Source organism: Lampetra planeri, chromosome 1 (assembly GCF_965212315.1).
Source record: "Lampetra planeri chromosome 1, kcLamPlan1.2.h2, whole genome shotgun sequence".
In the NCBI taxonomy this organism is placed as follows: Eukaryota; Metazoa; Chordata; class Hyperoartia; order Petromyzontiformes; family Petromyzontidae; genus Lampetra; species Lampetra planeri.
This window is the reverse complement of record NC_136107.1, coordinates 16,161,107-16,175,921: the sequence shown is the minus strand read 5'-3', so window position 1 is coordinate 16,175,921 and position 14,815 is coordinate 16,161,107. Positions and strand designations below refer to the sequence as shown.

At 44.1% G+C, this 14,815-nt stretch overlaps 1 protein-coding gene across 7 annotated transcripts in view; it reads left to right on the top strand.

Moving 5' to 3' along the window:
• Positions 1-222: 222 nt before the first annotated feature.
• LOC144718987 (protein TANC2-like) overlaps positions 223-14,815 on the top strand; it is a 77,849-nt gene continuing 63,256 nt past the window's right edge. For 4 of the 7 annotated variants that reach the window (XR_013585514.1, XM_078594688.1, XM_078594755.1 and 1 more), the window contains exons 1-2: positions 8,254-8,376; positions 14,321-14,419. Coding sequence is in view for 5 of the 7 variants with exons in the window: in XM_078594688.1 (XP_078450814.1) it covers positions 8,301-8,376; positions 14,321-14,419 (175 nt within the window). In the remaining 2 variants the exon portion in view is untranslated. Of the gene's footprint in view, positions 374-1,668; positions 1,977-8,253; positions 8,377-8,426; positions 8,612-14,320; positions 14,420-14,815 lie in introns of those variants that run through there. The other 3 variants (XM_078594699.1, XM_078594717.1, XM_078594707.1) reach the window with 3 other exon arrangements.

The window sequence follows — 14,815 nt, the reverse complement described above, 5'->3', positions numbered from 1 at the left end:
ATTGTTCAACTTAGGGTACATTGATGCGCATATTATGTCAAGTTTGAATGAACAGAATGAGTAGGTATTGTAGACAGCATGGGCCAGTATGTCTAATTTGTGCGAAATACGTTTCACTTGCTCACCCATGTTGGAGGTCGAGATCAGTACCTCAAGCACTACGGCACAGTGAGCGGGAGCTGGGGTCTTGTGCCGGACGTTGAGCCCTTGCCGTACGACTCTCTGAGCCCGAGCCTGGGAGGGGGTTCCAAAGTGGGTGGAGGGGCTGGAAGCTTGCATGCCACCGAGGGCACGTCTGCATCCCTGCCCACGTCTCCACTCCTCTCGAGACACATCGGTGGCATGAGGCCATGGTCTGGACACAAATCTCCAGGTAAGTGAGTGTAGTGAAGCCAGTATTAATAACACTATGTAATACGATTTCTGTCCCTGGGTAGTAAGTGTTATTTTTTAATTGCTTATGCCTTAAAAGTATAGAAAAGGCTATTATTCCCCACAAACTTTGCTTTTGTGACCAGGACTTTACGTGCAGGAAGGACACAAATGCACACGTTTTCTCATTGAAAATAGGTAAATTTCAAAATATCACTGTCCGGGTCACAAAAGCAAAGTTTGATGGGAATAATAACCATTTTCTGTACTTTTGAGGCATAAGCAATTCGGAAATAACACTTACCACCCAGGGACAATTTTTTTGTTACACAATGCAATCATTACTCTTTCTTTTCATCTGGCTGGTAGCTCTGCAGATAGGGAGCTTCGCTCACAATTATGTAAAGTCGATGGTTATGAGTGCAAATGCTGGTGGGTGTTCATACATCCAGGGTTGATTATAATGATAGAGAACATTGACCAATGCATTAACCGATGGTATCAGTATTCATTCTTATAATTTCCGACGTAGAGTTTTTTTTCTATTCCATATAGTTTATTTAATATTCCACATATTTACGTGCGTTCTTTGGGTTGTGTTTGCACTTCCAGCTGCCAATGCACAGAGCACAGAGGCCCACTGGGATGCAACATTCAATCTGTAGTTACTATGGTAACATATTGGCTTGCAGGAAGCCAAATGGGTTTATTTTGTTTGACCAGCAACTAAAGTGTGTAATAAATATAGTTCTTCCAAATTTGATAATTTAGCATAGCATACTAGAAATATATATTCATGGTATATATATTGCTTGCCAGTACTCTCATTACCAAATAGCAGTACTGTCACTTTATTGTTGTATATATGATTATTATTTTTTACAGAATTAAAGAGGCAACTCATGGTTAAGCTGGAAAGCGTCTTACTACAATAACGTAATAATTAATGTTTCCCAATATAGAACAGTTTAAAATGTGTACGGTATTCTGACACTTTGCTGAATGCACTTTCAATTATATTGGTAATCCTGTCGTGGTCGGCAATACTGTACAGCAGTCTGATGAATCGTAAATGTCCCTGTGTAATCTTTTATAACGCCCAATTGGGCGTTAGCACAATGTTAAAGTGCAACTTTTCTTTCTTGCAGCAAGGTCCCATAAATCCAACAAGTGAGCCCAGGGGCTTTTGTCCAGTTTTACACAAATTCATTAACATTACAAAAGCTATAGCCTCATTGGCAGCCCGGTGCTCATGCTTTGAGCTTGGTTTCCGAGTAGCCATTGCTCCTGAAAAACTCGTGCTCTGGACAGTATTGCATCACACTGTAGTTATATCAGTTACAGATTTAAGCCAAGTGCACAGTTTTCAGTGAGAGCTATGAATGGTGTTGCTGTTGGAATGTTGTCTGGGTGATGAATGAACTACGATGCCTTGCCTAGGACAAAAGTAGGAACGTTAAAGAGTGGTGATTCATCGGAAAGGCTGGAAGACCGATGAAAGATGAGATGCAGATCCGAAGTGGGTTATGAGGTTTAGTGATGCAGGATTGACTGAATTGTTGCTGTTGGACTTATTCACCTCATTTATGACTGTGACCTTCAAGGTAAGAAGAAACAACAGAGACGACGGTTGATGTTTGCTTTGCTTATCACTCTCAGTTACTCCCTGACAAACGTACCAATGGGATGGAGTGTGCGTGTGCCTTATGTTTTAACCCTATATGCAATTTGTGTAAACAAAGAATAGGAATACTCCACAACACTAATACTCTGACTATGGTTTGTGTAAATGTTTCTTGTACTAAACATTGAGTAAGCAGATGTTTTTTTGAACTATATAATATAGTAGTTATTAATGAAACGCAATACAGCACGTAAATATATGCATTGGAACGTACTTAATTTTGTTAAAATTAAATTGAAAGTGGGGCATATACATTCGAGAGAATAACCTACAGTATAAACTTGTTCAGTAACGTCAAAATACTAGTTTTATAGATCACATTGAACCAGAATACATTATTACTAAAGTACTCTAAGAAAAATATTTCAATTGGTAATTTCAGTACGGTATTAATAACATACCAATGCAGTTATACGGTACAGTGCAGTTATACGGTACACATTTTTTTTTAAATGTACGTGTCTCTGTAGTGTAGAATGTACTATAAGAAATGACCAAGTTCGGCACTGTACTGTTTTAATGGATAACGTAGGGAAGTCTACAATGTAGTGTATACTTTACTCTTTGGTTCTTTCGGTAAAGTCATGTAGATAGAAACATTAATAGATCACGACGTTTCGATCGCAACACAAGCAACCATCATCAGGTGAGACAAACACAGCAGGAGAACTGCTGACGCAGGGGAAATAACTGCTGCAACACGAGGTTACTGTATATAGGTTAGGTGGGCTCAACCCATGGGTAAGTGGGTGGAGCTAGAGATGGAATTTGTACGTAAATGTAAGAGATTGGAATGTCAATGTGGCTTTAGGTGGGTTAAACCCAAGGGTAAGTGGGCGGAGCTAGAGATGGAATTTCTATGTAAGAGATTAGCATGTCGATGTGAGACAACTTCAGAAACCAGGGGCTGTGCCAATGAGAAGATTAGCATGTCAATGTCAGAGAACCGGGCAACAAGAACAATAAACCCGCAAGAGCAACTACGAGGATAGACCAGCATGTCAACGAGAGAGATAAACATGGAGAGAGAGAGACACACAGAGAGAGAGACACACACAGAGAGAGAGACACAACGAGACACAACACAGAGAGACAGAGAGAGGGATACACAGAGAGACAACCACCACAACCGATCTTGACACCGCTGGTACCAGTCATTGGCAAGTCCACTCAGCTCCATATCCTCCTGTACCACATCATTCCATCTCTTCTCCAGCCCGTGCCGCACCCGTTTCGCCCCCTCGATCTGGCCGAACAAAAGCTGTTTAGGCAAGCGGTGGAGGGGCATGCGGACTACATGGCCCAGCTAACGCAGCATTGTCTACCGGAGGAGCTCACCGATGGGACTTTGTTCAGATCTTTCAAGGATTTGTGAGCTCACACAATCCAGCGTGGTTAAACCCAGGATGGATCATAGGCAGGCCAGCCTAAATAGCTCTAACTGGCGAAGATGTTCCATTAGGGGGGTCCACGTTTCACAAGCATAGAGACGGGAGGGAATGACCGTGGCCAAGAAGACCTGAAGCTTTGTGCGGAGCAACAGACCAGGTAGTTTCCACACAGCGTTATGCAACCGATGAAAAGATAATGCCACTCGACTGATTCGAAGTGAGACCTCTGCTGTTAAACTGGAGCCGGTCATGAGGAAACTGCCCAGGTATGGGAAACTCTCCACTCTCTCCACAACTGCCCTATCACCAATTGGGAGTTGTGGGGGTGGAGCGTCCGATGGTACAAAATACCCAAGCAGGTGCTTAGTTTCGGTGGGGCTGGTGGTAAGGCCCCACTTCTTAGTGGCAAGCTCCAGGTTCAGCAGCAGCGCCTCCAACTCTTCCTCTGAGTGAGCAGCAATTACCAGATCATCGGCATACGTAACATGGTTGAGCAATAGGGAGCCATCCCTTGACCGCACCCAGGCATCGATCAGCCTCCCATTGTATCTGTACCAGATAGAAATTCCTCCGGTACAGCTATTGAAGGCATCACGAACTACGTGGTCGAAATAGATGTTAAATAATGTGGGAGCCAGAGGACATGCCTGTCGCACCCCAAGGTGTACAGGGAATGGCTCCAACTCCCACATAGTTTTACCCGTGCCAGCTCACCATCATGAAGGTCCTTAATGATCGTGAGCAGAGGGTCACGGACTCTGAAAGCACGAAGAACTACCCAGAGCCCAGACCTACTGATGGTATCATAGGCCTTGACCAGGTCAATAAAGCAGTGATGTAGGCCTTGTTGGAATTCCCTACACCTCTGCTGTAGCAGATGGATACAAAATATGGCATCTGTGCAGGACCGCCCTTTCCTGAAACCGCATTGGGGCTCCGCAAGCCTCTCCTCAGCGTGCCTAGCAAGGATATGTTGAATAATCCTTGCCAGGACCTTTCCCGGCACACTGAGGAGTGAGATGCCCCTGTAGGTAGTTGTTACAGTCTGTGCGGTCCCCCTTCTTACAGAGAGGGACCACCAGGGCATCCTTCCAGTCCTGTGGAACCCGTCCAATGGTCCAGACTGTTGTTATGATGTCTTGTAGGGCAGTCTGTGCACAAACGCCACCCTCCCTCAGCATTTCACTTGGGAGATCATCTCTGCCCGGTGCCTTTCGTGGTCTCTGACTCTGGATCTCCTTCAGTACTTCCTCAACAGATGGCACCTCAGCCAGCCACTCACAGGGGGTGACTTCCTCCAATATTTGAGGCACCGCAGCCTCAGCAGGGTCATCCCCACTTTGTCCCACGTTGTTATCCAGGCTGAGGAATGTCCCCTCCTCCAGGACCTCACAGAAATGCTCAGCAAATCTGCAAACCTGTTCCTGGGGGTTGGAAATTGGATCACTGGGTACAAACTGAGTAATCATTGGAAGGACGTTATTGACCAGGTAAAGTCTTAACTGACTGTGATGTTTCCATCCTACTTGCCGATGTCAGCTGTTATTTCCGACTCTCTGAGTACTTCCCCAGGTTAAATGTCTTTACATTAACGGGCTAATTGTCTCACTAACACAGCTAGCCGTTGCCCCTTTCTCTCGCTATGGCGGGAGCTCTCGTTTTTTAACAGACTATAACTGTCTGTGATGTTTCTGTGTATGTGTCTCTCTGTTTATTTGTCTCTCTGTGTGTGTATCTCTATGTATGTCTCTATATGTGTCTCTCTCCCTTTGTTTTCTGTGTGTGTGTCTCTCTCTCTCTGTGTCTCTCTCTCTCCATGTGTATCTCTCTCGTTGACATGCTGGTTTGTTCTTAATTTTGGAGCTTTCGTGACTGCAGGAATTATTCTTTGGTTCTTTCGGTTAAGTCACGTCTAAAGATAAAATAATAAATTAAATAATAGCATATTACGACGTTTCGATTGCAACACAAGCAATCATCATCAGGCATAAAAGAAATAGCAACAAAAATCAAACTAGAAAACTATAGACAGACATACAAGCAGACAGACATCACAAGGACACACAGAGAGAGGACACATCGGCACAAAGAGAGAGGTCGTTTCTGTGACGGTGCCTTAGATATAGAGAGGGGGGCGGGGGCGGAGAGAGGGAAGGGGCAGAGAAAAAATTAGCATATCAATGAGTGGACGGCAACGTGATGCTGCTGCAAGTAAGATGACGACGCGGCACGACACGCAAGCTTGAAAATCAGGAGAAAGACACACTAAAATTAAATAACCTAGTAAAATATCTAAATGTAATGTAATGCAACACAGAGAGTCGGTCAACACACAATTAACGCATAGCCTGGTTGATTACGTATTTCAAAGATTGCTAAGTTAGAATTTAAGTGTGAAAATTCCAAAGAGAGGACCCAGGCAGAGAGAACAGACAGCGGTAAGCAAGATGACGACGTGGTACGGTACGCAAGCTTGAAAATTAGGAGAAAGGCACACTAAAATTAAATAACCTAGTAAAATATCGAAATGTAGTGTAATGCAACACAGAGATTTCAAGCTTGCGTGCCGTGCCGCGTCGTCATCTTACTTGCAGCAGCATCACGTTGCCGTCCACTCATTGATATGCTAATTTTTTCTCTGCCCCCTCCCTCTCTCCGCCCCCGCCCCCCTCTCTATATTTAAGGCACCGTCACAGAAACGACCTCTCTCTTTGTGCCGATATGTGTCCTCTCTCTGTGTGTCCTTGTGATGTCTGTCTGCTTGTATGTCTGTCTATAGTTTTCTAGTTTGATTTTTGTTGCTATTTCTTTTATGCCTGATGATGATTGCTTGTGTTGCAATCGAAACGTCGTAATATGCTATTATTTAATTTATTATTTTATCTTTAGACGTGACTTAACCGAAAGAACCAAAGAATAATGCTGGTTTGTCTTCGTAGTTGCTCTTGCGGGTTTTTTGTTCTTGTTGCCCGGTTCTCTGACATTGACATGCTAATCTTCTCATTGGCACAGCGCCTGGTTGCTGGAGCAGTCTCACATTGACATGCTAATCTCTTACATTTACGTACAAATTCCATCTCTAGCTCCGCCCACTTACCCTTGGTTTGAGCCCACCTAAAGCCATGTTGACTTGCTAATCTCTTACATTTACGTACAAATTCCATCTCTAGCTCTGCCCACTTACCCTTGGATTGAGCCCACCTAAAGCCTATAACACGTTCCTTCTGAGTGGGCAGGTAGGAACTTGGTTGGATAGCGCATTCGTGCACGACAGACAAATATGCATGACAGACAGACAAATAATCCCTGGTGGGCAGTGTAGAACCTGTTGTTCCTACCTGTATAACCTCGTACTGGTAAGAACCACCTGGTTCCACCAGCCCACAGGGGATTATTGTGTCCGTCCGTCGTGCTTCCAAATATGGGAGGGGTGGGGCTGGGTGAGGGATGGGAGGGGTGTGGCTGGGTGGGGAGGGGAGGGGCTGGTCACCCCGTGGTGCTCTTATAAAACTCAACGTTTAACCTACTCACGCCGGCTTGTGCCCGCCCTTACAGTCGGCCATATTTGCGGAATACACCACGCCGCCGTTGACCCTGGCCATTGACCGAGCAACTCAACGTTCCTACCGGCTCCCTCCGCAGGAATGTGTTGTTGCAGCAGCTCTCTCTCCTGCGTCAGCAGTTCTCCTGCTGTGTTTGTCTCACCTGATGACGGTTGCTTGTGTTGCGATCGAAACGTCGTGATCTATTAATTTTTCTATCTACGTGACTTTACCGAAAGAACCAAAGAGTATGGATTCCTGGAGCCATGAAAGCTTCAAATCAAGAGTGTATACTTTATTTCAATTTCATTTAAGCGAAACACGGATGTATAATGTTCTCTGATGCGTCAAATAAATAGTGACTGCCACGTTTATCATCATACCACCTCGAGACAAACAGCAATTGGGGGGACAGACGATGTGGGATTTCTGGCAGTTTTGGGTACAGTATAGCCTCCAAAAATGGGACCTTTTTGTTGGGTGGTTGGGTGGTGGTGGCGGTGGTTGGGTGGTTGAGTGGTGGGGGGGGGGTTGGGTGGTAGTGGGGTGGAGTGATTGGGTTGGGTGGTGGTTGAGTGGTGGGGGGGGGCTGGGTGGTGGTGGGGGGGGGAGTGATTGGGTGGTGGTTGGGTGGTGGTTGAGTGGTGGGGGGTTAATGGGTGGTGGTTGGGTGGTGGTTGAGTGGTGGGTGGTTGGGTGGTTGAGTGGTGGGGGGGGTGGGTGGTTGAGTGGTGGGGGGGTAGGTGGAGTGGTTTGGTGGGGGGGGGATTGGGTTGAGTGGTGGGGGGGGGGGTTGAGTGGTGGGGGGTGAATGGGTGGTGGTTGGGTGGTGGTTGAGTGGTGGGGGGGGGTGATAGGGGGGAGTGATTGGGTGGGGGGGGGTTGAGTGGTGGGGGGGTGGTTGGGTGGGGGGGGTTGAGTGGTGGGGGGTGGTTGGGTGGTTGAGTGGTGGGGGGGGTTGGGTGGTGGTAGGGGGGAGTGGTTGGGTGGGGGGTTGTTGTAGGGGGAAGTGGTTGGGTGGGGGGGGGTTGAGTGGTGGGGGGTGGTTGAGTGGTGGGGGGGTGAGTGGTGGTGGTTGGGTGGTTGACTGGTAGGGGGGGGTGATTGGGTGGTGGCGGTGTTACATCACCCGACCACCACGCCGTCTCCAGAGGGGGGCGGAGTGCCACGGGGAGGAGGGAGGCTACTACAGTGTAGGTGGCTGTCTTTGCCGCCGTCGATGCTGCTGCATCGCGGGCAGATTCTGGGGGGGGGGGGTCTGCGGCGAGCGAGAGGGGCGTGGAAAACGTTAACAGCACATGAACAAGTCGGATGTCAAGTGGATTTAAAGGAAAAGCGGGTTCCGCTTATTCGTCCCGGCGACTTCTTTGGCCGTGCCAAGCGAAAGGTGGAGGAGAGTTGCGGCGCGCAGATCGAGGCGTGTTTGAACGGGGGGTGGGTGGGTGGTGGAGACCTTGACTCGCCTTATGTTTTGCAAATTCATTTCGCTTTTGCTCCTCCCGGCCGTTCTGCTGAACTGTAATATATTGTATGTGTGTGGCAGCAAAGCCACCCACCACCACGACCGTCTTGAGTCAATGCAAGTTGCTGCCTTGCTAACATGCTGCCCTTCAAATTACTCGGTGGGTAGTCGCCGTCCGACTGCAGGCCGTGTATGAATGTTGTTGTTGCTGCTGCTGCGTTGTCGCTCCATGTGGATGTGTCGGGGGGGGGGTTGCTGTATTTGTGGGAAGATGGGTTGAGGGTTTTTTGGCTTTTGTCAGGTGTTGTGCGCGCACGTGAAGCCAAATAAAATTCGTTCTTTTAGCATTTGACGCCGTGAGATTCTGCCATGTAAAATGCTGCAATCGGATCTTACAAGCTCATGTATTTAAACATCTGCAAGCTCGTGTAATTACAGTGATATACTCTTACTCTGTTGGAACTGCGAGGGCAGAGATTCACCTGTCAAACATAGGTACGGCAATTTGCGTATTAAGTTAACTTTTATCAGTGCTTGTTGATTGAACCATTTTATATTCCCTTGTTAGTGTGTATTAATCATTACTATAGAACAACTGTGGATGTTTTCTTTGTGTTCTGGATTTCTTGTTCGACTACATTGCAGAGCCACACCACTTCTATACCTGCCGAGTGCGGCATTAATCCCCATTGCATTTCCCAGAACGTTTTCTGATGCATGTCGGAACATATCACGTACTGTATCAAACATCTATGCGTGTTTGTTTTTAAGTAACCTGTATAACACTTCACCAATCCATGGCCACGCGTTTGACCCATTTAGGTTGTTTTCAGCATTATCTAAAGCTTGATAACATATACTGGGTAGCGATTCGCATTGCACGCGATGTACATTTAAATCGCTTTGCTGCTTGAAACGTAAAGTAAAATTGCAGGGACGCCCTTGCCTAGTTACTGTACAAGCAACTCTTATATATTGGGTTGTTTTTTTGAATAATGCCCGCTGCATTTGTATAACAGCTGCTGTGATGACACTGGTCTGGCTTTGGTCACTAACGCGTCAAGCCGCGACAGCTTGTAAAAGCACTTGGCAATGTGTGTGTGGGGTGATCATCCCCCCCGGTTAAAGACTTGAAGCGTGAGATTTGTAAATAACATGTGGTTGTGGGTTGTTTTCATGAAACAACTGGATGGGCCATCGATTCCGGCTGTTGCAGTTATTGACACCCACAGGTTCCACTGGGTTTTATTTTTCACACCGTAGTATGACACATTGCAACAAAGGCACTATTATCTAAATACGCAAGAACGGCCAGTTTTTTTTACTAACACGTGCTTTGCAGAATTTAGATTGCACGCTTTGACCATAACGGTCTTGTGTTCTGAATGCTTCAGTAAAATAAAAGTCTGGTTATAGCAAAAAAAAGGTCTGCACATTTCCCCATCTCTTACTGTGTAAATCAGCCTGTTGCTCATATAAAACTTGCATCTTGATAAAACCAGAACTGTACTGACAAATGGAATGTTATGTATATGGAAAAACTGGTAATTTTGGGAGGAAAACGTTAATATTATTCACACCTATTACTGGAAGTACAGTCGCACGACAGGCACGTGAGTCTATAACCATATTAATGCAAAACATGCTATACATAGTCTTTGGCTCGCACATTTACATTTTACATGCTTGGAGTTAGGGGGTTTAACCATTTTAATTTTTACTTCTACCCTCAATATATACACGTGGAATCGTGCTTGATAATGCACGAACCGTATATGTTCTGTGTAATACTCTTGTCATTTTGAGGACCCAGGTGACCTGAAAATTACACTATCCTGGTCTCTTGGAGTTCCCACGTGGTTAAATAAAATAAAATAACCGTGGCCACTAGAGGCGCCAGCTTTCACCGCATATGAAAAATCGAAACAATGACGAGAGACACTGCAGTCATCTCAAATTACAAATTATATCACCAATTAATATACTCTACATTGTGATAGCGAATGATACAATTACAATTGTGATTGATCCCAGGTCTGTTCATGACCCTGAGTCATGACAATTAAATTAATCTCAGGGGGTTGAATATTTTACACTTGTACTTGGTAAAGATTGCTACAGGATGTACAGAGGACAGCACTAAAATGGAATGACGGGAGCACATCATCTGGGAGGGATTGATGCTCCAACAATAAATCCATGGATCAAAGAACTGAGTGCAAATCACAAATATCAATCTACCAACTGGCCGATGGAAACATGACACTCCTTAAAAAGTCTGGAATCTCAGCAAGGCCTTCATGTTTAAAGACGTGTAATAAATAGTGTGGAAACATTTCCGAAAAACCGATAACACAGTACACATTTGTCATGGCATATACAACATTACTTCCTATAGTTGTCGTCCTAGGAATGTGGAATTTCCACCACTCGCTCAGGACCACTAAAGGAGATGGATGAGCACCGAATCTTTTACCACTGGAGCAAGGAGGGGTGGGGCTATTTTAGGACGGCGTTAACTCAGCTCATGATTCAGAAGCTGGCGGAATGTGAAATCATACAAAAGGTGAGATGTTCAGGTTAACGGTCATAAGGGCAAATTTCAATTTAAAGCTTTCGTGACTGCAGGTGCTTTGAGGTTAGGCTCGGGGTGACTTGCCTTAGCTGATGGCTACTTACAATGTGTTGGCAAGCAAAAATAAAGAGGGTCATTTGCCCATGTGATTAAAGGTCAGGTCAGGGTGATGTCCTTTGCAGAGCTGTTCAATAAAGCTTCTTGCAGTAGTAGCAACAGCAGCTGCAACATTCGTGAGTGGATTAATGCAACTGGAGCAGAAAGTGTACATTTTTTCCATGTTTGCGGCTTCATGTTGCTCCGTTTTCAGTATTAGTTGGGTGAAGACAAACAAGTGTTTAAAGAAAAACATTCTAATGTCAAGTTAAAGTCGCTCTGCTTTGTATATACAGTACAGTTATGGAAGTCAAAACAAACGTTAATGTTATTAAAACATGGCATTTTAATTAAACACATTAACTCTGGTAATGAGCTGAAGAAAATATTTTGCAAAGTGAAATATAGTATCCGACAGTATAGAAGACCTAACAGAATGGCTTGACGACATAAGAGATTGGTGCCAGATAGATGTGCACTACTTGAGCATATTGGCACAAGACGGGAAAATTTTAACAAATGACGAAATGTGCAGTGGACACCCTACCGGGCTACCCATGGATCGTGATGATGATGACAGTATATTAGTTTCATGTAAAAAGTGTTAAGTGAAATGGCACAATGGGCGTACACCAATGGCCCCACAACACCCCATTATATTACATAGAGTAAATATGCATTGAACTCCATTGCATAATGGACACCGTTACATAACAGGAAAGTTTGGAGCAATAAGCACTACGTGGACTACCAAAGGGGACCCAAAAGTAAAACAATTACACCAACTGGCCCCCGCCTTTAAGGCCCCCGCATTTAAGGCCCCACTCTCCCCCAGCATTCCTGCCTTTGTTTTGGTCTTTGCAAAAACACACTGGGGAGAAGTTCTCGGTGCTCTTTTTCCAGTGGCGTCTCTTCCTTCCTGCCCCGCATCGACTCATGGCCATCCCTTTCAGTTTCTGGCTTGGCGTTGTTTGGGCGTTTGCGGCAGAGCCCTCCTAGTTCGTGACTTTATGGGCCCAACTCGCCGGTCCTGCAGGCTTCTCGTATTACCGTGGAGCAAACTGATGGCTCCAACAGATGAATCTGTCTCTTCCCCCCCTGCCCCCACGTCGTTTCCTGGGAGCTGTAACTAACTCGTTTAGTAGCAGTGGTAGCAAAGCCAGTATGGCTGTAGTAATTCTGGAAGCAGACACACATTTTTTTGTCATTTAACTTTATGGTCCCAATAACTTATGAGTTCATACTTAGTTTTACTGTGTGAAGATGCCATGTGTCGTAAGAGTGGAAGACATTTCCACTGAATGAAAGACACTTTTTGCTGACGTGAAGGTAACTACTAAACTTCATGCAATATTCTTGTGCAGTTATTTCAGTCTTTATGGAAGGATCACTGTCAGAAATACAGTACTGTATGTGTTTATATAGTTATGCAAAATAATAGTTTATTTTTGTCAACTTCCTATAACCACACGCTAAAATGATTGGTAGTATAATTACCAAAAGTTGTCAATACATTTGAAGAGTGTAGTTGTAGTGAATGAGTTGGCTTGTAAATTATATTTTGTGAACTTAAATATTGCTTCTCGAGTCAATTGCATTCATGCAATTATATATGGAAATGACATTTTTGAGGGTGTATTTTTGCTCAAGCTTTTAATAAATGCAAACGATATTTAATAATTGTGCAAAAATAAAGCCCATGTCTTAAAACCTCTAACTACTGTACCACTTGATATTTAATCCTCAGAAAAGTAAAAAATCTGTTCCTGCTTTTTTAATGCAGAATGTGTTTTGCAAGGACTCCAGATGTTTTTTCATTCAATTATATAGTCCATGGGGTTAAATTAATATCAGCTTTGGAAACTATGTAAAAGTATAACTGCATTAAAAAAGCAATGCAAATTGCTATAATTGCACCTTCACCAATGAGCATGTAAGTGAGACATACTCTGACTCGCACTGAATTAAAATGTTGCCTCTTGCTGTATACATTAATCTCAACTTCACCAAATGTAGAAATTTTACGGTGCAAAGCAATACGAGCCAGACTGAAGTTTGCATTACATTTGGATTTACAGAAACCGTATTGAGGAATGTTTTTTTTTTACGAAGACATTCCAAACAACTTAGGTCTCATCCACCCTTATGCCTTGAACGCATGACGTTTCTGCAGTTTTGCTACACAGTGTGACACTTGGCTCAAAGTGTTCAAGTTTTAAGGGGCCGAGGGCATCTCGTTTAAGTGGTAATGTTATATTTTGTATTCTGAACTTGGGTTCAGGTTGTGTCAGCATGTGTCTTATTCCAGTCATGTTTAAATTGAAGCAGACTACTGGTTTATTCCTGCATTTCATTTGTATTTACAAGTATGTTTTACACAGTACAGTATAGTTACATTGCTGTTGTACATTGCTGTGGTGATGATGTGTAAATATGGATGGATAATAATCTGAAGAGTATTTGCACTGGGTTTAAGAGCCTGACCAGCAGTGTGAAGTATGGCTATATACAATTATATGACCAACCCGGCAATGGGAGATCTTAGTGGATGAAGATCCACAAATGGATGTGGATGTCTTGATATGCTCAGAGGTTACGTTAACCAACGGTGTGCTTACTGTATTCTGTATAAATGTCATTTATTGAAGTTAGAACGTTATGTCATTAGGCTTATAGTATGAAAATGTGCAGGAGTTTATTACACTAACACGTAATACAGGAATTCATAGGGAAAATAGCCATTGTTAAATAGTGTATATGGTACTTGAATAATTATGTTCTTGCATGATGAATACTGTAGCACCCAAACATTGTATCCTTGTATCCAATGCCTTATTTTCGATTAGTCATGTAATTATGGATTTATTTTCATCTGGGAAATACTGAAACAGATGTTTGTGGTAATTTAGCCTAAAAATGTGACAACCAATAACACAAGTCTCTGGTGGCATTCCGGCCAATCCAGTAACTCGTTTCATTGTTGTCAGCAATGGGTAATAGGATTGGCTAGGAGAGCTTGTAACTGAAAGTTTAGGCTTAATAACAGGAAAACTCAATTGCATGACTGTGCTTGGAGGCAAACTTAAGGGTGCTAATGAATATGGATGTTGTAAACGGTTAAGCTCACAGTAACTGTGCCCAACCAGTGTTACCTTTCTTGCTGTTGAATCTCTGCATTATCTCACCGCTGAATCGCAGGTTCAAACAGGAAGCCGAGGTACGCGGACGTAACCCGTGACCCCGAGCCGGCTGCGCCGTCCGTCAGTAGAGCAGACTCGGAGCAGCTGCCTACTCATGGTATGCAAGCAAATCCTCACAACAAGCAAACCTGTTTGCCAGCCTGTCAGCAGCTCATAACTGAGGAGCACGTGTGTGTGTGTGTTTTTTCAGCAACCATTCTCCATCAATTTTTTGTTGTTGCGTACATTTCCACAAAGGTGCGGGATGTGGGAAAATTGTTTTCGTGCCTGGGGTTCTTTGGTTTTTCAGGTTACAGTCGATTTATTGCACATATTTGCGTTTCATATTGGGATGAAATGTGTAAATGAAATGTGTAAAAGCATGTTTTATGACATGTAAAATCTTCAGAATATACAGTATGAATAACAAGCACTTTCAAATTGGAGTGATGTTCATCTTTGCTTACATTTTTTAACATGTAACTTTTGTGCCCGTTGTTGAGTAAAGAAAATC